At 38.3% G+C, this 23,551-nt stretch overlaps 2 protein-coding genes across 4 annotated transcripts in view; one reads left to right on the forward strand and one right to left on the reverse strand.

Annotated features, from left to right (window-relative positions):
- LOC119772066 (protein turtle homolog A-like) overlaps positions 1–19,182 on the forward strand; it is an 87,974-nt gene extending 68,792 nt beyond the window's left edge. Inside the window, exons 15-21 of one of the 2 annotated variants that reach the window (XM_038268347.1) lie at positions 4,140–4,357; positions 4,681–4,765; positions 7,078–7,248; positions 7,596–7,632; positions 7,869–9,944; positions 10,200–10,273; positions 17,139–19,182. In XM_038268347.1, coding sequence (XP_038124275.1) covers positions 4,140–4,357; positions 4,681–4,765; positions 7,078–7,248; positions 7,596–7,632; positions 7,869–9,944; positions 10,200–10,273; positions 17,139–17,302 — 2,825 coding nt within the window. In that variant the 3' untranslated portion in view covers positions 17,303–19,182. Of the gene's footprint in view, positions 1–4,139; positions 4,358–4,680; positions 4,766–7,077; positions 7,249–7,595; positions 7,633–7,868; positions 9,945–10,199; positions 10,274–17,138 lie in introns of those variants that run through there. The other variant, XM_038268348.1, reaches the window with a different exon arrangement.
- LOC119772067 (E3 SUMO-protein ligase ZBED1-like) lies at positions 11,618–13,816 on the reverse strand. Of its 2 annotated transcripts, XM_038268349.1 has the most exons (4): positions 13,607–13,816; positions 13,222–13,488; positions 12,056–13,127; positions 11,618–11,948 (listed from the first exon to the last, which is right to left on the reverse strand). In XM_038268349.1, exons 1-4 carry the CDS (start codon positions 13,760–13,762, stop codon positions 11,623–11,625), a joined length of 1,821 nt encoding a protein of 606 aa, XP_038124277.1. In that variant the 5' UTR covers positions 13,763–13,816; the 3' UTR covers positions 11,618–11,622. The 2 variants fall into 2 exon arrangements, with proteins under 2 accessions (XP_038124277.1, XP_038124278.1); XM_038268350.1 differs by having other exon boundaries at positions 13,222–13,816.
- Positions 19,183–23,551: the final 4,369 nt, after the last annotated feature.

The raw sequence follows: 23,551 nt of genomic DNA on the forward strand, positions 1-23,551 counted from the left end.
CTGTACGGCCCAACGCTCTGATACGATCTAACTGCTCACACTGTAAATCCAATAACCAGATGTCGGACTCAGTGGCGAGAGATGTAAGATATTAATTCCTGGTGCATCTATTATCTTGCTCTTTTTAAAAAATGTGTGTGGAAATGTTCCCTGTAACCGTGAAGCTAAATACATTTGATCTGACATCAAATGTTATTGGTTTTGAGATATACAGGTGCTGGTCATAAAATTAGAATATCATGAAAAAGTAGATTGATTTCAGTAATTCCATTTAAAAAGTGAAACTTGTATATTATATTCATACATTACATACAAACTCATATATTTCAGATGTTTATTTTGTTTAATTTTGATGATTACAAATGACAACAAATGAAAATCTCAAATTCATCATATCAGAAAATTAGAATATTGTGAAAAGGTTCAAAATTGATGGCCCCTGGTGCCACACTCTAATCAGCTAATTAACTCAAACCACCTGCAAAAGCCTTTAAATGGTCTTTCAGTCTAGTTCTATAGGCTACACAATCATGGGGAAGACTGCTGACTTGACAGTTGTCCAAAAGACGACCATCGACACCTTGCACAAGGAGGGCAAGACACAAAAGGTCATCGCTAAAGAGGCTGGCTGTTCACAGAGCTCAGTGTCCAAGCACATTAATAGAGAGGCGAAGGGAAGGAAAAGATGTGGTCGAAAAAAGTGTACAAGCAAGAGAGATAACCGCACCCTGGAGAGGATTGTGAAACAAAACCCATTCAAAAATGTGGGGGAGATTCACAAAGAGTGGACTGCAGCTGGAGTGAGTGCTTCAAGAACCACCACACACAGACGTATGAAAGACATGGGTTTCTGCTGTCGCATTCCTTGTGTCAAGCCACTCTTGAACCACAGACAGCGTCAGAAGCGTCTTGCCTGGGCTAAAGAGAAACAGGACTGGACTGCTGGTGAGTGGTCCAAAGTCATGTTCTCTGATGAAAGTAAATTTTGCATTTCCTTTGGAAATCAAGGTCCCAGAGTCTGGAGGAAAAGAAGAGAGGCACTTCATCCACGTTGCTTGAAGTCCAGTGTAAAGTTTCCACAGTCAGTGATGGTTTGGGGTGCCATGTCATCTGCTGGTGTTGGTCCATTGTGTTTTCTGAGGTCCAGGGTCAACTGAGCCACATACCAGGAAGTTTTAGAGCACTTCATGCTTCCTGCAGCTGACCAACTTTTTGGAGATGCAGATTTCATTTTCCAACAGGACTTGGCACCTGCACACAGTGCCAAAGCTACCAGTACCTGGTTGAAGGACCATGGTATCCCTGTTCTTAATTGGCCAGCAAACTCTCCTGACCTTAACCCCATAGAAAATCTATGGGGTATTGTGAAGAAGAAGATGCAATACACCAGACCCAACAATTCAGAAGAGCTAAAAGCCACTATTAGAGCAACCTGGGCTATCATAACACCTGAGCAGCACAGACTGATCGACTCCATGCCACGCCGCATTGCTGCAGTAATACAGGCCAAAGGAGGCCCAACTAAATACTGAGTGCTGTACATGCTCATACTTTTCATGTTCATACTTTTCAGTTGGCCAACATTTCTATAAATCCTTTGTTTTTATTGGTCTTCAGTAATATTCTAATTTTCTGATATGATGAATTTGAGATTTTCATTTGTTGTCATTTGTAATCATCAAAATTAAACAAAATAAACATCTGAAATATATGAGTTTGTATGTAATGTATGAATATAATATACAAGTTTCACTTTTTAAATGGAATTACTGAAATCAATCTACTTTTTCATGATATTCTAATTTTATGACCAGCACCTGTCTGTATATATATATATATATATATATATATATATATATATATATATATATATATATATATATATATATATACACACACATACATACACACACATGTAGTATACGTACTATACATTACTTCACCAATTCAAACTTTTTTGCAAACTTTTTTTTTTCATCTTCAGATATTGCTTTGTTTTGAACAATCATTCCTTCCTTCTAACCTACAACAAATGTTTTCATTTAGTGTAGACAGCATTCCTTCACCTCAGTCACAATCTTTCTTTATTCTGTATGAGTGAAAGCCTCAAGGTGTATTAATATTTAAAGTCCTTGTGCTACAGCTGTCTCCTTCAAATTCAATGGAAGTCTTTTTTAATCCGGTGGCTGAGAAGGACAATCTTGAACAACTTCGGATGCTTTAGTCAACTCACATGCGATAAACTTAGAGATGTGCTTTTTGGCATTGAAATGCAGGAAAGTCCTTAAATAATCAAGGTTTTATTTTCTCATCAGAAGGCCCTAATTTGCCATTGAACTTCTCAGAATCCATGAGGCCAGGTACAAAATCCAACACGGGCAATTCCTGATGCATAGAAGCCCCATATCATAACTTACACATATTTATAAATAAAAGTAGGTATATATTATTCTGGTCTAATGACTAGACATATTGTTCAGTGGCCAGATATGCTTAGTTTGGTTTAGTAAGTCAATAGAATTGTCTTGAAAATACCTGTAGATTTATCCAATGCTCTGAAAAACATATCTGAAAATATAACCATAGGTTTCAAAAGTATTCATGTTTATTACTGATGTAGAAGTAGAATTCATACTGTTCAAAAACACTTTTGAAGACGTTAGAGAGTACTTTTACTTAAGTAAAAGTGTAAAAGTACCATTTTTAAAACTAAGGTATAAGAGTAAAAGTAATGCAGGAAAAAATGTTAAGGACAGATGCTTTAAACCTTGTACTGGTTAAATGTTTTTTTTTTACAATTCTAATCAATAATGGCAACAGTGTAAAATTTAACTTTGCATCATCCATCATCAACAAATTGATGCAGCAGCGGGTCCAACCACAAAGAAATTAGCTGTCTGAAATTTTTTTGATGGTTTTTATTTTTTTTAAATACCAACATTCCATAATGAAAAACGAGCTTAAATGACACGAAACTAATGAGGGTATTTTTTAAAATGTTAGGAGTAGAAAGTAGAGATAAATGCAAAAAAGTTGTTGAAGGAGTAAAAGTTGTCTAAAAAAATAATTTCTCCAGTTAAATATAGATAGCCAAAATTTCTACTTAAGTAAGGTAACAAAGTATTTGAGAATTGACCAAAATTAGTGGCACTTAAACTCAAGTGACACTGTCTAAATTCTTCACTCTCTGCATTATGCTGTTTTCTTAAAACTGAAAGGGATACCATGACTTATTTTCAGATTATTTAAATAAAAAATATCTAACATTTTGAGAGCATCCCATAGACTGTTGAAAAACCCTTCTTGGAAAATATATCAAATCCTAAAAATAACAGTAAATCTTATAAAAAAGACAGTGTTTTATTAGGACATTATTCCCAATCCTGATAAAAATATACAGACAGTAGGGTTAAATTTAGTCATTAAATAAAAAGCAAAATGGCACAATGATATGAGGTCCTTTTGTTGGTGCAAGTTTTTGGAGTACCAATGGAACCATTTTACCCAGGTACTAAGGATCCTAAAGTTTACCAAGTGAACTACAGCCTACTTGAGTATTGTCCATTGCTTTATTTAAACAGATTATTCCACTTTTATATGGTGACCTCTAGCGAGATAAGTCTCCACATTTCTGAAACAATCTCAGACTGGTTCCTTAAACTATACTCCAATAGATTCCGCATCACAATATTTCATCCCAATGGTGCATAAAGAAGTCCAAGCTTGCAACTTGTACACAATAAAGTGGTCACTAAGTTAATATGCATTGCAGCAGAAATGAATAAATGTTAATTGCAGAGTTCACAAGAGGATTCATTATTCAAATGCACCTCAGGCCCTAAAAGCTGAGAGCTTTAGAACAACATAGTGGATTAAATACGAAAAGTATCAATAAAATGTTTTGTGCACTGTATATATTTTTATATTTCTGCTATTTATAACTTAAACTGAAGCATATTAACATATTTCTTATCAGGGATGTAGAAAACTTCTGACTGCAGGACATTCATAACCTTCTCTGTCTTACTCATCTAAAACACTCTGTGTTCAGCACCAGTTTCCTCTGTCTTAATTTAATTATTTCCTGTGGAAAGGTTCCACTGATTGACTGAAAGTCTTTTTAATTCTTCCTGTATTAGATCCTCCAGGGAGGAGTAATAAACCAAAGCCCCCCACGTCGCTGTCAGCTAATCAGAGCTCAGCGGGTGTTATTCTGCAGTGGTCCCTTCCTGAAGCTCAGCAGCCTCCCATCACAGGCTTTGTCCTCCAATCACGCTCTGCAGAAGAGGAGTGGTTTAATCTGAAGGAGAACATCAGTGCCAACAGCAGCCAAATACTGGTTGTGGGTCTACAGAAGGTAAAGCACCGGTTGCACTCCTCCCTATGTGTCTAATCAGCCCCTTTTGGATAGCTGTGTGCTGTCTTTACTGCACTGATTTTATTTGGTAGACTCAGTTTGGAACCCTACATGACAGCCATCACTTCCCTTGTCGTCTGACTCCTTTTTTTCCCCTTCCCTTCACCGTTTCATCTTCCCTTTCCCCCTCCTGTGTGTGTCTACATGAATTCAAATGAACTTCATTAGCATTGCAGACAGTGCCATGTGTTGACAAAGTGTGGTTTCATCCTCTGTCCTCCCCACTGCGTGTGTGTTTCTGTGTGCATGGCTGCTGGGTTTAGGAACGCGTGTATGAGCTGCGGATGCTTTCTCGTCGGGGGGAGCTGCTGAGTGAGCCCAGTCCATCAGTCAATGTCTCCACCACAGGTAGGTGTTTGAGAGCAACCCTCTCTTCTTCAAAGTGACGCCTTACACTCTGCAAGCTTTTCTCTTCGCCCCATGTTTCTTCTGTCGTCCCTCCTGCACTAGAGGAATCAGAGAGGGACCCTTGGGAACCCTGCCCATTTGAAGCCTGGGTGATAGAAATAGCTCCCCTAATAACTTATGAATTTTTTCAACTTGTATTTTTATGTGAGATGAATGTTAAATTAGATGTAGGACTTCATTTGTAGCCTGTCACTGAGGCCCAAACTCAATTTTTTTTGTTTAAACAGCTGTGCTAAGTATCAGTCATTTGGCTGCAAAACATGTTCATGGTTTATAAGGTTTGATTGATTATCATAAAAATGGATTACCAGTTTGAAATAAATAAATAAATTAATAATTATATAATATAAATGTTGAAACCAGGTTAGGTTTGTTAGTCATGTTCTTGTTTGGTTGGGCCTAATTTTGAGACTGGAGTTTAAGAATAAATTAATCAGTAAAGAGGACATGCAGTTAAGTGAACACTGTCTGTTCCTGCTGCCATACTGGACAGCATAAAGCCACCTGCATGTACCATAATGATACAGCAAGATATGTACTACAGATCGTAATACAAAATGAGTGGATATTCTGGCATTTCAACATTGTCTACATATGTTGAACATATAATAACAGGTTGCATCTCAGAAAACCTCTCAGTCAGAGAGGCTTTCTCCTGAACTGGAACCTCACTTATTGTTTTATGTCGCTTTTCAAAATTGACGCCTTAAGATGATGACACTTATCCTGGCAGGGGGCCGAGTAAAGCCTGGCCACCCTACAGCAGTTATAATATGCTGGGGGAAACCCTGCATGCCTATCAAAAGATGAAACTTGGTTTAGACAAGCAACAAAGCTAATTTACACATCTGTCTAAATGAAAACAATTTCTACAACCTTACTTTGTGCATAACAACTAACCACTTCAGAGGTGATTGCTGCAAATTGTGCTATTTGAAGTTGGACTCCAGCTCCATCTCTTCATAGCAGCCACCTATCTTACTTACCTCTCTGGGTCTTTAGGGGAGTGATAAAAGGAGATGGCATCCTTTCTTCTTTGTTGGTTGGTATACCCATGTCAGTGTTTAGTTGTGGCTTGAGGACCCAAATGCAGAGGCAGAGAGGCTGAGGAGATTTCTTGCAGCTTTAATGAAATAAACACAGGTAACAGAGGCAGGAATCCAAAAATCCAAAATCCAACATGAAAAATATAAAGAAAACCAGAACTATGGAGACATCAAGGGAAAACCAAACAGGAGGAGCCAGGGAGAGACGAGGAACGTAGACCACAGCATGGTAAGACAGCAAAGACAAGGAACCAACAAAGAGTGAGAGCAGAGGGAGAGCATATATAGCTGACAGAGACAAAGGGAGGGTTAACGAGCTGACAAGGAGCAGGTGTGAGAGGAGACAACGAGGGAGCCAAGGGGAAAGGAACACTCACACACAAGAGGGCAACAGAAAAACATGAGAACTAACAAATCTAGAAATTACAACAAAACTGGAATTAAACCAATAAAACTAGAAAACAAGGAGCAAAGTAAAGAACAACAGAACCAAGACCATGACAACCCATATTCTAAATATGAGATTACCATGTTCTTGTTGGTGTTTTCAAGGTAATATGGAGAAAAACTGCAAGAGGTGCTGACTGTGTTTGTTGGAGTCACAGGTGTCACGTGATTGGCTGACTTCAGCTGCATGTTCTCTACAGAAATCCTTTCATACAAGCAAAGTCAATGCAGTAGTCAATGAAGTAGTAAAAAAAAAAAAAAAAGCACAGAAAAAATAATAGTTAAATAAGGCTAAGCATGAAAAGAAGAATGAAACAGTGGTTTTAGCAAAAGTGATGTTAGTCAGAGGGACAGCTCAGTTATGCTATTTAGGATAATGATCAGTCAGTAGAGTTAGACAGAAAATAAAAAAACCAAATTCTATAGAGTATAAAAAAATGAAATCACATAATAGAGATAATATTAGTAAACAAAAAAACAGAAGAATTGATAAAACGTGTAATTTTGAATTCATAAAAAGTTCAATGCAAAAGGATTTCATATAATAAGGAAAGATCTTCATTTCATGTGCACAGCTGCTATATACATGTCCTAATTACAACAAGAAAAGTGATGCACGCAAGTATTGTAAATTACAGTCAATTGAAGTCAATACATGTTTTAGTCACATCAAACTCATAATTTTATACTCCACCCTGATCTAAGGTCGGTCAGTTATATTTATATCTTCCGAAAATATATTTTTCTTTGTTTTCACAGATATGGAGAGCTATGCAGCTGACTCACGAATCCTGGAGTTTGTTCCAGAACCATTACTGGCCGGTATTCTTGCTGGGATGGGCTTTATGTTACTTGCAATGGTCTTGTTGCTTGGTTCTGCCTGTGTAGTCAGCCGCAGGAGAGACCAGCGCCGCAGAAAGAAAGATAATGGTGATTATCCCTCTTCCGTTGAAGATTTATCAGACATTGGTTTTGACGAACTGATCTGAATCTTATATATGAAAATTTCTTGTGATAAAATACTAAGATACATCATATCCGTGTCAGACCTATTTTCATAGAATTTAGCGAAGTCATAGATGTCATACGCATTGCTTGCTGAGTTGAGTGTTGTCTCATTAGCTGCTAATAAATCTAGAGTTAAGTGACTTTAGGACAATGTGACTGCCCATTGAAGGACTTAAGTCCTTCAATGGGCTCTGTTTAGGGTCGAATATGTTTTTTACGTCTTGAGCAGTGAGTCATACACCATCTCACTCCTCCTCACTCCCTTTCAGAGCCCCTTCCTGCCATCTATAAGTGTTCCCCATCAATGTGAGTACCCCTTTATCACTCCATAGTAATATAAGCTGGTGACCTTTCCCTTTTTCCTTACTTTAAATGTGCTGAAAATGCCAACCACTTTCTGTTTCACACTCTTATTTTCCTTACAGTGATCTGTCCACACTGCTCACTGTGTTTTCATGCAGTCTCACTTTAGCAGTCAGTTTCTCTTCCATTTACAGCTCTGTTTCTTCTGCCCTTCCCCATCTTTCCCCTCACTCTCGCAGGAAGACTTCAGGCTCCAATACTCCAGACAGTTTGTTGAAGAAAAGCCTCCTGCCAGCCAGCTCTAACCTCTACCCCACAATGTCTTCCACCACCTCCTCCTCACAGACAGACTGCTCCTCGTTGAGGACAGATAACAATCGCCAACGCAAGAATCTTGAGTCCTTCTACAGTAGAGGCAGTCTTACTAAGACAACTTCTTTGTTTTCTCCCTCCATTGAGTTAATCTCTAGAGGTCCAGATGGTCGGTTCACTCTCAGTGACTATGACACAATAAGTGTTGATAGCAAAAGGATTTCCAGAATCAGAAGATCTGTATCGCTTCACTTAGAAAAGGAGGAAAAGAAAGAAGTACCATATGTGCTCTCTGTTGATGTGCCTCCTTTTACACCTGAAGGGGATTCAGCTCAAATTTGCAGCATGGGCCATCTCCCACCACTTAAGGAAAGCTATGTGGGTTCTCCTGATGAGGGCAGCCTGTACTCAAACAGCAGTCTTGGCTCCTTGCCTCGTCTGACTAGAGGGCTACCTTCAGTATTTCCTGTGCTCCCACATCTCCGGGCCAACCTCAGCCAGCCATCGACAACTGCTAGCACTCTTGTTCTCCAAATGGAACATGAACGTGAGACCGGAAACCTGAGTCGATGCCTGAGCTTGGCTCAAGAGAGAAAGAAACTGGAAAGAGAGCTAAGGAGGTATACGCTAGAGAGAAACTCCTTTAAAGGCAAGACAGGTCAAACAGAAACCAACAACATGGAGGAAAGTGATGGGATGCTCATGTGGGAATACAAAAGCAAGACCTTGCCCAACAGCTATCGACAAGGTAGCAAGGAGAGATCTAGCCACCTTACATCTTCCTCAGAAAACTGGGAACCCCATCTTTTTGATTCCAAATTAAATTTGAATCCATTTAGGGAGCATATGAGCAAATCTCCACCTTTATGTCCCACTTTGTCTCCTTATTCTTCTGAATCAAACCCATTGCTTCAACTCAACGGGGCAAGAAATTCCTTAGGTGAAAGATCAACCCCTCCTCATCAGAGAGGTAAAATAATAGATACAATACAGAGATCTGGCATTCCAAGACGATTCACATCCTATGACCACCAAACAATGGATGAATTCTTTAAACCACAAAAGGAAAAGAATCGTAGTATTGACACATTTTTTCACAGCAATAAAGCCTCTCTAGATACAGTACCATATTCTAAGAGACCAATAGAAATGCTTGCTGAACCTACTAGCAAAGAGTTGTGTGTTGAAATGAGTGTAGATGAGCCAGAGTTTGAAGGGCCAACGTTGCAACCTACAAAGCCCATGCTACACCACAGAACTGCTTCTCATGTTCAACACGGCTGCTCACTGTCTCAAACAAGAAGGCATCAAGACATGAGGAGGAGCACCAGCTTTAATTGCAGCAGAAATGCTTCTGTAGACAGCTTTGACAGAGCCCGTTATTCTCAGCAACTTTCAGAAACAGAGTTCTGGAAAGCTAGGCACCAAGGTTCAAGAACTTTAGACCGCAAGCAGCGGAGTCAGAGTCTGGACTTGAGGAGACAGAAGAAATCCTCTTTTCTCACACCAACTGCATGGATAGATTCACTAAGCCAAGAGAACTGTTCAGTTAAATATTCTCAAACTGAACCTGAATTCTCACCTGCTGAGGGATATATTTCTAAAAGTCATAGTCCACAGGTTCTGACTCCAAATCCTGACGTGCCTTACTATTGCCAACCTTCCCCTTCAGCTGAAACTGCAAACAATCAGACTGCCTATCAGGAAACAACAAAATCACCAGGTTTTGTTGTCAGTTTGAAGCAAGTATCCACATACTTGCCACCCGTCACCAATGATTTAGATGCACTGGAAGTGGAGACAACAAGCTACGAGGGAGTGCCAGATTCTGGCGGAAGTTACAGCAGTTATGCAAGCAGTGGCCGAGGCAGCATGGAGACTACCAATGGGCGCCTCTCTTCATGTGCCCTGTCCCCAACTCTTACACATCCACTTGAGACTGCAGAAGACACCCAGCGGAGGTCAGAGGACAAGGAAAATGGCCAAACTGAACCAGGGCGAAGGTAAGTACATTTACCGTTTTACCAGATACCTTACAGTCAGCTTTTTATACTGTAGTTTGAAGGACCAACATTACCTTTATTATCTACCAAATTCTAATCAAAACAAAGTAAAGAGTAAAACTAATCCATGGAGGCTTTGCATGGTGATGCATAGTTGTAATCTTAGAGCTACAGTAATTTAGGCAGCCTAATTGAATTGAATTGAATAGCCTTCTAGAAATAATGTGTACATCTCATATTTTTTTTCTTCTTTAGAAGACAGCTCTCAGTAGATGAGAATTATGAATGGGATGCTGCAGATATCTGCTCACAGCCCGGAGAAGAGAATGGTGAGAACATTGATTTTCTTTGATGTGATTTAAGGCAAAGTGTTTAAACCAAGGATCTGCTTCATTTCTTTTCAAAAGTGATGTTTTTAAGACACTTTTCATATTTGGCAACATAGTAAAATCCATTTTACTATTAATTAATCATCATGATTTAATTTAGGAAACCAATTTTAACAAAACCAAAACACCAACTCCCCATAACTTAGGGGTGGACCTGTTCTTCCGGTTCAATTTGCATGTTTTCTAATCCAAAACAAGGCATTGCTGGGCTACTCTATGAAGCCTGGAACTCAACACTAATCAAGACATTTTGAATTGAAAAAGCTTCCTCAATGGGAACTGAAATGTCTTCAGACTTGGAAAACAATTCAATTCAATTCAGTTTATTTATATAGCGCCAAATTCACAACACATGTCATCTCAAGGCACTTTACAGTTCAACCAGATCATACAGTCAAATTGATACAAAGTTTTCTATCTAAGGAAAACCAGTTGATTGCATTGACTCATTGACTCAAATACAATCCCCCACACTAAGCATGCTTGTAGCGACAGTGGAGAGGAAAAACTCCCTTTTAACAGGAAGAAACCTCCAGCAGAACCAGGCTCAGTGTGAGCGGCCATCTGCCGAGGCCGACTGGGGTTCAAGGAGACAGAAGCAGAGATACAAAAAGCAGCTGTAAAAGGCGGCCCCGTCCAGGAAACACACAGCCAGGCAGACGAGCTCCAAGGCAGCTCCCATGCCAGAGGACGAAGAGAGCACATCCACTCAGTCACGGTCAGAGAAACAGGACCACACTGGAAAACAGGCCGATCTCCAACATCTATTAACAAGGGTGTTGATAGAAGCAGCACAGCTGATGTTTTTTCCAGGATGACGTCACAGCCAAACAGGAACAGACGAGGCAAAGCTACTCTGAGGAAAAGCAGAGAGAGCAGAAGGTTAGAGATTGAACTAACAGATTCTGCAGAATAGGAGAACAGAGAGAGAATGAAGCAGAATGATGAAATGGGGGTCCCTATGTCCTCCAAAAGTCTAAGCCTATAGCAGCATAACTATAGAGATAGCTCAGGATAACCTGAGCCACCCTAACTTTAAGCTTTATCAAAAATGAAAGTTTTAAGCCTAGCCTTAAAAGTAGACAGGGTGTCTGCCTCACGGACTAAAACTGGTAGTTGGTAGTGATGGGCAGATGAGGCCCCATTGGGTGTATGGCACATTTCCCAAACTGTGTCGACACTGTGTTGAAACTGTTTTGCTGTATCACTGAATGGCGACATCTGCTGGATTTAAAAAGCAATTGCAGGCAACTTCAATAAAGACTGGAAACAGACTGAACAAGGTTCTTTCACACATTTTTATTTAGAAACATCAGCTGCGTTAACATCTTTGGGCCAAGGCGATTGCGCCGCTTACAAACCATTTCTCCTGCTTTTGAGAACACCCTTTCACAGGGCACTGATGATGACGGCGTACATAAAAATGTCATTGCAAGTTTGTACAACGTAGGATAATTTAGTCTTTGCGATTTCCAGTATTGTAGTGGATCCTGTGATCTTGGTGTGTTCTCTTCGGAGATGTATCTTTGTACCTCGATAATGGCATCGGTGGTGACATTTGAATTGGCCTTGCTCTCCTTGACTTCTATGTCCAGCTGGTGCCACAGGTTGTCATCTGAGGAAATAATAAAATGCATCTGTGTTACTAATTCATAGTATTCACATGGAATGATTTGCATGAACATTAAAATACAAATGAACAAAATTAAGAATCATACATACCTGGATTGGAATCAGATGGTTGAGTTGAAGGTCCAGCTTGGGCATCTTCCATTTGTGTTGGTATAGCGTTTCTCATTACTGCTGCACACTCTGATTTTAGTCTTTTCACTGCATCATTGGCTTTTGACGCACTTAAGAATGCCATGGTCTTGAACCGAGGGTCCAGCAGTGTTGGCATTGTCATTACACTCAATGACTCCAGGTTGCACAGAGTTTCTAGCAGTCTTCTTTTTAGGTTTTCCACAAGATTAATTGCGGTTTCCGTGGTTACATTTAATGCATTGCGTTGCAGTGAGAGGTGCAACATTTTGAGCATTGGGATTACCTTTGATCCAGACACTCTTTTTTCCTCAGACAGCTCCACTGTCGCTTGATTAAATGGAGCAAGCACACGGAGTGTCTCCTCTATGATTTTATAATCATTTGTAGTGAGCTGAGGTATATCACTTTTTAAAGAAGCTAGTGATACCAACACCGACTCCTTCTGTTCCGCCATGCGTTCCAGCATTAAATATGTGCTGTTCCATCTAGTTGACACCTCATTGATTAATTTCTTCACTGGTCCTCCCATCTGTAGCTGGACTTGTGCCAGCTTCTCTTTGGCTGTAGTACTGGTTCTAAAGTATGTTACAATGTGCTTTGTTTTATTTCGGATTTCAGTGAGCGTCTCAATTTGGTCACATGATTTTCGAACTGTTAAATTCAAAGAATGCGCTATGCAAATCGTGTGCCTGATTTGGAGCTTTTTGACACATGCAACCATGTTTGCAGCCGCATCTGTGACAAGACATGTAACTTTCTCTGCTATGGCCCACTCCTGCATTAAGTTTTTCTTTACTTGGGCCATATTTTCAGCAGTGTGCTGCTGAGGGAAGTGTTCCACTCCCAACATTGATGTACACAGTGTATGGTTCTCACTGTTGACATAGTGACAGGTCACAGCCAGGTAAGCCTCCATGTTCATGGATGTCCACATGTCAGCTGTTAGGCTGACTGCAGCTGCACTCTTCAGTTCTTTTTTAATTTGCTCCTTTTTCTCCTCATACCTCTGGCTAATCATGGTCTTGATAGCCTAAAATTAATAACACAAGTGGAGTAGCTTAATGATTGATATCAAATAACATGCATATACTTTGTTAACATGTATAACAGTTAGTTTCACGTACCTTTCTGCATGGCAGAACATATGAGGGCTCAAGGAGTTGGACCAGCTCTCGGAACCCCTTGTCTTCCACAAGGCTAAGCGGCTGACAGTCTGTAATGATCATGTTCATTACAGCCTCATCAATCGCCTGCTTTCTGGAAGCACCAGGGCTAATCACGGGAGTATTAACTCGTTCTTCCATCTCATGCCGGGCACGGTAATGCCTCAGCATTGTGGAAGTGCTCCGGTTAGAGTAAGACAGCACCTGGGAGCAAATCCTACATTTCACCTACAATAGAAATAAAAGTTAATCCATGTAAACTAATTAAAATATTCTTCAGAAAGAAATTAGAATAACCAAGAGAAGAATGATCAATGGTGGAAAAGAGAAAGGAATAATAATTTACCTTATTCTCAGTGATAAGATCAAAATGATCCCACACGGGTGAAAACTTCCTCTTCCTTGATTGATCCATAGTTTTAGATGACAAGCCAAAAACCAATGTAAAGCAAACAACACAAACTATCTCCATCCAACAAAACCCACAAATGTGTCGATACATTTTCTGTTTATAAATACAATTTGGCGCGTTCACAATCAAGCGACACAGGAACTGTATCGGTCACGCGCACCGACACGGGGCTTCACCTTGTTTGCTCGGCGCATGCGCCGAGGTTTCAGTGTCGTCAGACCCATCACTAGTAGTTGGTTCCACAGGAGAGGAGCCTGATAACTAAAAGATCTGCCTCCCATTCTACTTTTAGAAATTCTAGGAACCACTAGTAAACCTGCAGATTGAGAGCGAAGTGCTCTGTTAGGAACATAAGGAACAATCAGATCTCTGATATAAGATGGAGCTTGGCCATTTAAGGCTTTATATGTGAGAAGGAGGATTTTAAATTCTATTCTTGATTTAACAGGAAGCCAATGAAGAGAAGCCAGGATAGGAGAGATATGATCTCTCTTTTTCATTTTCATTAGAACTCTGGCTGCAGCATTTTGGATCAGCTGAAGGCTTTTAACTACAGTTTGTGGACTTCCTGATAGTAAAGAATTACAATAGTCCAGCCTTGAAGTAACAAATGCATGGACTAGTTTCTCAGCATCACCCCTGGACAGGATATTTCTAATTTTTGCAATGTTCCTCAGATGAAAGAAGGAAATTCTAGAAACCTCTTTGATATGGGATTTAAATGACAGGTCCTGATCAAAAATAACACCAAGATTTTTTACTTTATTATCTGAAATCAGTTTAATCCCATCCAAATGAAGTGACTGGCTAATCAGTTTCTTTTTCAGAGACTCTGGTCCAAAGACTATAACTTCTGTTTTGTCTGCATTCAGAAGCAGAAAGTTAAGAGTCATCCAGGTTTTTATGTCTTCAAGACATGCCTGTAATCTATGTAATGGGTTAGCTTCATCTGGATTTATAGACAGATATAGCTGGGTATCATCAGCATAACAGTGGAAATTAATCCCATGCTGTCTAATAATTCTACCAATTGGGAGCATGTATAAAGTAAAGAGAATTGGTCCTAGCACTGATCCCTGTGGTACTCCACAGGTAACCTTTGAGCGTGTTGAAGATCTATCATTAACATGAACAAACTGAATTCGATCAGATAGATAAGATTTAAACCAGTCTAGTGCTGTTCCTTTAATTCCAACAAAATATTCAAGTCTTTCTAAAAGAATATTATGGTCAACTGTATCAAATGCAGCACTAAGATCCAACAGGACGAGCACAGATACAAGTCCATTATCTGAGGCCATGAGAATATCATTAGTGACTTTCACCAGAGCTGTTTCAGTGCTATGATGAGCTCTAAAGCCAGACTGAAACTCTTCAAAAAGTTCATTATGGTGGAAGTGATCGCAGACTTGTTTGGCAACTACTTTCTCAAGAATTTTGGATAAGAAAGGAAGATTGGATATAGGTCTATAATTGACCAAGTCATCTGGGTCAAGAGACGGTTTCTTAAGCAGAGGTTTAATTACAGCAATCTTAAAAGCTTTAGGTACATATCCCTGTAACAGAGATAGATTAATCACATCTAAAATGGAGGAGGAGATCAAAGGGAATACCTCCTTAAATAACCTGGTTGGAACTGGATCTAACATACAAGTTGAAGGCTTAGATGAAGACAAAAATTTTGCTAATTCAGAGAGTTCAACTGGATCAAAGCAGTCTAAACCCGGTTCAGATTCCATGACTACCTCAGGTACAATCGCGGATAGAGGAGTGCTTATGATCTTATTTTTAATAAGATCAATCTTATTTATAAAGAATCCCATAAAATCATTGCTGCTAAGAGCAGGTGGAATGGACGGTTCAACAGAGCTATGGCTCTGGGTGAGTTTGGCAACTGTATTAAAAAGAAATCTAGGATTATTCTTATTCTCCTCTATTAATGAGGAGAAGTATGCTGCTCTTGCTTTACAAAGGGTCCTCTTATACAGCAGTAAACCATTTTTCCAGACTAGGAAGGACTCTCGCAGGCCTGTGGAGCGATATTTTCTCTCCAGTTTCCTAGCATTTTGCTTCAAAGTACGCAGCTCTGCATTAAACCAAGGAGCAAGCTTTCTATTTTTAACGGTTTTCATTTTCAAAGGAGCTGCGTTGTCTAAGGCAATACGCAGAGAACTAGCAACCCCATCAACAAAATCATCAACCTGTGAAGGGGAATAAGCTAAGCTTTTGCACTCTGCAGCACTGCTCAGTGACACAGAGCAGAGAGAAAGTGAAGCAGATTCTTTAAAATTTATAACTGCACTATCTGATAAAGATCTACTAAAATTGAACCTTCTTTTGGGGGAGGAGAACTCTGTTAAAGTAATCCTGAAGGTTAAAACAAAGTCCATTGTTTTTTTTTTCTTTTACTTTTTTGGAATTACTATGAACTGGATGACTAAGAATCTTCACCAGCATATTTGAAAGAACTCTAGATATAAATCTAAATATTAGAATACAAATGAATATAAAAAAGTCCTTTCATTATTCTAAAGTAAGAAAATTAAGGTTTGTAAGCGGCTAAGCAAAAAGGGGAGTGAAAGCAAAAAGGTAAACACAAGCCCTGGTGTATGTAGGTTACTATCTATAAAGGTGTTATTTTTTTAGATTGAAACAGGTTGTTTGTCAATATTGCAATGTTTGTCATGATACGGTTCTGAGTGAATTAAATTTGCAAGTCTGAAAATCAATATGATTCAATTTCATACTTGCCATTTCAGTATTTATGTATCAATATATGAAGTACTGTTATGTGTGTCTCTTAAAATTGCTTGGGGATTATTGCGACTAATAGATGCATGAGAAAATAATTTAATAAAACAAACAAATGAAAGCACCTGCCTAAACTGTTGACAGTAGTAAATTAGAAAATGAATCTCATCTTTCCAGTGTCATTTATCCTCATAAAAATGTTACACCACATTTAAAAGCAGGAACATTTTTCCAAATATTTTAATAAGTTTGGATATAAACATGTGTTGTGCTTTTGAGGGCTGTTTCATGTTTAAATATATCAAAAACAAAGATGAAACATGAGCCAGAGGGAAAATCTTAACAGTTATATTAATGAATATTGCAAAAATAAAAGTTTTCAAATTATCTTTAACCTACATTTGTTGCCTTATGGAAATGGTTTTGGTGTGCAATGGCAGTTGGCATTAAAAAAGCTAATTCGTATAAAACTTTCTGCTTTAATTGTGTCTTGGTGACATTTGCGAAAATATTCTCTCAAACAAATTTAGAAAAAGGTCAAGTTTGTCTATGATAAAATAAGCCAGTTTTTAATATCCAGCACATAAACGGTGACTGTTTCATAACATGGATCATTATCAAAATGATCAAACTTAAATATCAAATACCATCTGAGGTAGAATATTAAAAATTCACAGGTTGTAATTTAACAAATTTCTTTTCGTTGTACCCGCAGGCATTCTTCCAACTCTGAATCCACTGAAGCCTGCTGCAAACCGGAGTCTTCCCAGCATGCAGCGCTTTAAGAAGGCAGAGAAATGTTCTTCTAAGCTTTCTTCGCTCCCGGGGCATCAAAGCAGATGCTCTGCTGAGCCAGAACCAGATGCCGTGCTGTTCTGACAGCTTCTCCACTCGCCTCATCTCACCTGGTGTGTCCTTTCACACCTCCGCTAAGATCACCGGGTGACAAAAGCTCCTGCTGAAGAAAGTGAGCTTTTCTGTGATCAAGATCATCCTTTCTTTTTTTTTTTGTAGTGGGGAAAAAAGATGACAACCAATGAACAGAAGTTTTTGGGGTTTGTTTTGTCTTTTTCGCAAGGCTTCACAAATTCATCTCAGTTTTAACACTTTCTTTTCAGATTATATATCTCTCAATCCATTGACTGATTAGATTACTGACTGTATTCATCCAGTGGAGATCTTTATTTCACATCTGGTCTTTGCAATGGTCCTGATACAAATGCACTGTTCAGAATGGGAGAGCATCAGAAGTAATGTGCTTACTTAAAAGACATGAAAGGATTTGCTTTTCTACATGCTTAGTTTAAAAATGATTAATTATATTATAAAATGTGATTACTTTAGCATACATAGCAAGCTGGGAAACAGTATTACAGCAGCTTTATTCTGATATGTGGAAGAAAAAGGGGTTGTCTTTGTTTTGTTGCCCAAATCTGCATCTGCCTTGATCTTTAAACCTTAGGCTGTGTATTGTGGTGTGAGCTGAATGAATCATCACACCGCTATCATCCAGGAAGGAATCAGACGTCACAAGTACATATTAATTTTAGTCGTTATGCTACTAGCTTTTGGTTTAGATGATTAGATAAAATTGGTTTAAAGGTTATTTAATAACACACTTTGAAATATATTTTTTTTAATGCTGAGTCATTTAAGAGATTTATTTTCTCTGCTCCAGCCATCCATCCATCCTTTCTTCCAAGTTTCACTGCCTGCGACTTACATTGAGTGTTTAGAGGGTGTAAATATGTATAAAAAAGGATAAACCAAGGCCCAAAATCATTTAACTATACATGATATTCATAAGTATCTGATTCATCTGCAGAGGCTAAATCAATTTGTGTAAAGTTTAATTCATGGAGATTATTGTAAAGTGTTTTTAGTATCTAAAATATAAAGCTTTGGTTGTAATGAGAAGGTTAAGTGCGAGAGGCGTACTGTAATCCTTCACACAGAGGAGTCTAAGGCTTATTTCTAAATAAGTAATTATGCTTCACAGGGTTAGCAGATCTCGGCTTTCTGTTTTACTTATTTTTATGTTTTATATGTTTCTTATAAAAATGTAAAACTATCAAAATAAATATATAGAATAAATTTTTTTTTAGCTACAGATTTCTAAGCCATAAGATAGGACTTAGAAAGAGATATAAGATAACTGAGATATTAATTTGATTTAAAATGTATAGCTTATTTTACCAGATGTGGGAATTGGGATGATATCGTACTACCATGAGTCTCCCTGTTGGACGTGGTTATAAAGCCACAAAAAGGCTGTCATGAAGACATCCTGATCAGACACCTGAGCCACCTCACATTGAATCCTTGGGATACCCTGAGCAGCAACTCTACCCACTCGCTCCAGCTGCTCTTCTTCTAGACTTTTCTGCTGCTGATTACCTTCCTTCAGAGAAAGCCTGGAGCAACACCCACATTACTGCAGCCAAAGCTCTGATTCATCTGATCATAAACAAAACAAAATCATTTAAATCTAGCATAATACGTTGGTAGATGAAGGAAGTGATTATTTTAAAGATATGTTGATGCTTTTATGATTTTAAAGGTTCATGTTATTATGTTTTTGTGTTTATTGTCATTTTCTGACTGGAATACATTTGGAATCCCTTATTTTAAACTATGAAACCACTGGCTGCCACATTGTAATGTGGTATTTGATCTGACTTTATGATAAATCAAACTATTTTAAATCAAAGTTGCTTTATGGCTGTAAAAAAATAAAGTATGTTTTTTATATTTTGCAATACATGCAAGCTTCATTTATGTCCTGTCTCACCACTTGTGCACGGATCTGTTTTAACATTAAAAACATATAATTAGCTTTTGATAGCATAAAGCGGTACCCCTTTATGCTCATCAACATTAACTCATAACTAGTTCAACCTTAATCTTTTCAATCACAAATGTTATTAATTAGAACAGTAAACTAGTTTGAGGTCACTATCCAAAAGAAATATGAGCATTTAGAGCTCATTCAAACCACAAAACATAAGTTCTGATTTACTTTACCTTTTCTTCTAAACTATTTATTTTTCTTAAACATTTTGACATGTTTTCAAATTGCAGCCAAAAACATTTGTGTGTTTATGTTTTAACTTTTACACGAAGAACACAAAGGCACATTCAGCTTCTGTGATTCTATATTTAGACCAACAGTCTTTCACTGTAATTACAGAAGCAACATCTTCGGCTATGTTTAAACCAACTTAACACATATAGTGACAAATAGTGAAATTATTTCCCATTCCTCTTAAAAAAAAAATCGATCTCAGTAAAATTGGATGGATATTATCTGTGAATAGTTAATTCATTTGAATTCTCGCCGGAAATTCATATTTAAATTTAGGCTATTCTAAGTCACCTAAAAACAATTAGAAATAGCAGAAAAAAAAACTTTAACCTATATGTATAAATATTTTAAGGATAGTTTATTTAGTCCTTTATTTTGCCTTTTCTATGAACTCTGACTTTTAGTTCTTTCCATAGATTTTCTTTTGGATTCAAGTTGGATGATTCGCTGGGCCATTATAGCAGCTTTATTTACTTTCTTAGAGACCAACTGAGAGTTTCTTGGCTGTGTGTTTGGGGTAATTGTCTTTCTGAAATGTCCACCCACGTTTCATCATCATCCTGGTAGATGGCAGCAGATTTTTATTAAGAATGCATCTGTACATTTTTCCATTGATCCTTCAATTACAGGTGCTGGTCATAAAATTAGAATATCATGAAAAAGTAGATTGATTTCAGTAATTCCATTTAAAAAGTGAAACTTGTATATTATATTCATACATTACATACAAACTCATATATTTCAGATGTTTATTTTGTTTAATTTTGATGATTACAAATGACAACAAATGAAAATCTCAAATTCATCATATCAGAAAATTAGAATATTACTGAAGACCAATAAAAACAAAGGATTTATAGAAATGTTGGCCAACTGAAAAGTATGAACATGAAAAGTATGAGCATGTACAGCACTCAGTATTTAGTTGGGCCTCCTTTGGCCTGTATTACTGCAGCAATGCGGCGTGGCATGGAGTCGATCAGTCTGTGGCACTGCTCAGGTGTTATGATAGCCCAGGTTGCTCTAATAGTGGCTTTTAGCTCTTCTGAATTGTTGGGTCTGGTGTATTGCATCTTCTTCTTCACAATACCCCATAGATTTTCTATGGGGTTAAGGTCAGGAGAGTTTGCTGGCCAATTAAGAACAGGGATACCATGGTCCTTCAACCAGGTACTGGTAGCTTTGGCACTGTGTGCAGGTGCCAAGTCCTGTTGGAAAATGAAATCTGCATCTCCAAAAAGTTGGTCAGCTGCAGGAAGCATGAAGTGCTCTAAAACTTCCTGGTATGTGGCTGCGTTGACCCTGGACCTCAGAAAACACAATGGACCAACACCAGCAGATGACATGGCACCCCAAACCATCACTGACTGTGGAAACTTTACACTGGACTTCAAGCAACGTGGATGAAGTGCCTCTCTTCTTTTCCTCCAGACTCTGGGACCTTGATTTCCAAAGGAAATGCAAAATTTACTTTCATCAGAGAACATGACTTTGGACCACTCACCAGCAGTCCAGTCCTGTTTCTCTTTAGACGCTTCTGACGCTGTCTGTGGTTCAAGAGTGGCTTGACACAAGGAATGCGACAGCAGAAACCCATGTCTTTCATACGTCTGTGTGTGGTGGTTCTTGAAGCACTCACTCCAGCTGCAGTCCACTCTTTGTGAATCTCCCCCACATTTTTGAATGGGTTTTGTTTCACAATCCTCTCCAGGGTGCGGTTATCTCTCTTGCTTGTACACTTTTTTCGACCACATCTTTTCCTTCCCTTCGCCTCTCTATTAATGTGCTTGGACACTGAGCTCTGTGAACAGCCAGCCTCTTTAGCGATGACCTTTTGTGTCTTGCCCTCCTTGTGCAAGGTGTCGATGGTCGTCTTTTGGACAACTGTCAAGTCAGCAGTCTTCCCCATGATTGTGTAGCCTATAGAACTAGACTGAAAGACCATTTAAAGGCTTTTGCAGGTGGTTTGAGTTAATTAGCTGATTAGAGTGTGGCACCAGGGGCCATTAATTTTGAACCTTTTCACAATATTCTAATTTTCTGATATGATGAATTTGAGATTTTCATTTGTTGTCATTTTTAATCATCAAAATTAAACAAAATAAACATCTGAAATATATGAGTTTGTATGTAATGTATGAATATAATATACAAGTTTCACTTTTTAAATGGAATTACTGAAATCAATCTACTTTTTCATGATATTCTAATTTTATGACCAGCACCTGTATTTGAAGTCTGCCAGTACCATATGCTAAAAAATAATTTTTCCACCTCCAAACTTCACTGTTGGTATGCTGATGTGCTAGGCCATTTAACCTCCAAACACGCGTATTATGGCATCCAAAGAGTTCAGTTTTGGTCTCCTCTGACCAGACTATCTTCAATTGAATTGAATTCAGTTTATTTCTATAGCGCCAATTTACAACACATGTCATCTCAAGGCACTTTACAGAGACAATTCAATAAGATCATACAGTCAAACTGATTAAAAGTTTTCAATCTAAGCGACAGTGGAGAGGAAAAAAAAACGCTCTTAACAGGAAGAAACCTCCAGTAGAACCAGGCTCAGTGTCAGCGGGGCTGCTGAGGTCGACTGGGGTTCGAGGAGACAGAAGCAATTATAAAAAAAGAAGCAGTGATACAAAAGCAGACAGGGTGTCTGCTTTATGGACTAAAACTCATTGGTTCCACACCAGAGGGACCTGGTAACAAAAAGTTCTGCCTCCCATTCTACTTTTAGTCATTCTAAGAATCACTAGTAAACCTGCAGATTGCGAGCGAAGTGCTCTGTTTGGAGCATAAGGAAAAATCCTATCTCTGATATAAGATGGAGCCTGGCGTATCATCCCAGTATTCCACAGACTTGTCCTAATGTTGTGCAGCATACTTTAAATAAGCTTCAACATGCTTTTTATTTTTTTTTCACCAATAGAGTCTTGTGCAGTGCCTACAGGTAAAGGCGTTTGAGTGCATTACTTATCGTTTTCTTTGAAAAAAATGTACCTGCTAATTTCAGGTATTTACGAAGCTCTCCATGAGTGGTCTTTGGCTCTTGGACAATTCATCTGATAATTATTTTCACACCTCTGTCAGAAATCTTCCAAGGAGCAACTCGCTTGTGGTTGGTTTATGGTGAAATTATGTTATTTCCCCTTTTACATTATGACCCCAACAGTGCTAACTGGAACATTGAAGAGTTTAGAAATCCTTTTTGTAACAAATTATGATTTAAATAATAAGGTTGCAAAGGTTTTGAGATAGCTCCTAATTTTTAAACATCAGGCAATGTTTCCTGTGCTGTGTGATATCAGAGACATCTTTTTATAGGCCATCATTTGGGACTGAACCAGCTGGTATTAATTTGCACTGACAAGAGGTAGGATTACTTTCTAATTACTGAGAGATTTTGGTTGGTTTCATGGCTCTCTATGCCTTTTTGGACCTCCCTTTCTACACGTGTTCAATACTTTTTCCCTGTGACATTTCATTTTATTACACATAACTTAATTTCTGGACATCTAATATTTAATTTGTATGTGTGGATTGCAGGGATTGTTTCCAACATCAGGTGAAAATGTCATGTCAATAGTTCTAGCAATATGTTTACTGAGAAAAATTATGGCTTGTCTAGTACTTATTTCACACGCTGTAGGTTTTAAAAACATAAAATATTTTGGGTTTCTTTCGATCTCTAAAATAAAGATATTAGGCAGATCACAGAGACTGAGTAAGGGGACTGCAGGTTTAGGTTTACTATGGTACTATGAAAGTAATGCTATTTTAAAACAACAAAAGGGCTACATATAATCTAAATGGTAATCTGAGCCACGGAAGGGCCTTTGTAGTAAATTATTGAATCCACCTTCTACTGTATCTGTCTCTAAAAATAGATACAGGAATATCAAGGTAAGCACTATATAGTTATTCAAAACATTTTATAGAACTGGAATAGTATGTATCAATATTTTACTGGTGGTGCAAATAATGTTTTTGAACAACGGCATATACATCTGTCTGCTCATTCATTCATCCATTTGTCT

This window comes from Cyprinodon tularosa, unplaced genomic scaffold (genome assembly GCF_016077235.1).
Source record: "Cyprinodon tularosa strain WSP-4 unplaced genomic scaffold, ASM1607723v1 ctg7, whole genome shotgun sequence".
NCBI classification, from domain to species: domain Eukaryota; kingdom Metazoa; phylum Chordata; class Actinopteri; order Cyprinodontiformes; family Cyprinodontidae; genus Cyprinodon; species Cyprinodon tularosa.

Excerpts from the sequence above, each read along its gene's own strand:
- LOC119772067 (XM_038268349.1), bottom strand. The coding sequence starts at position 13,762 with ATGTATCGACACATTTGTGGGTTTTGTTGGATGGAGATAGTTTGTGTT. Across the intron at positions 13,489-13,606 it reads ATCTTATCACTGAGAATAAG|GTGAAATGTAGGATTTGCTC; the intron begins GTAAATTATTAT and ends TTTCTATTGTAG. Across the intron at positions 13,128-13,221 it reads ATGTTCTGCCATGCAGAAAG|GCTATCAAGACCATGATTAG; the intron begins GTACGTGAAACT and ends TATTAATTTTAG.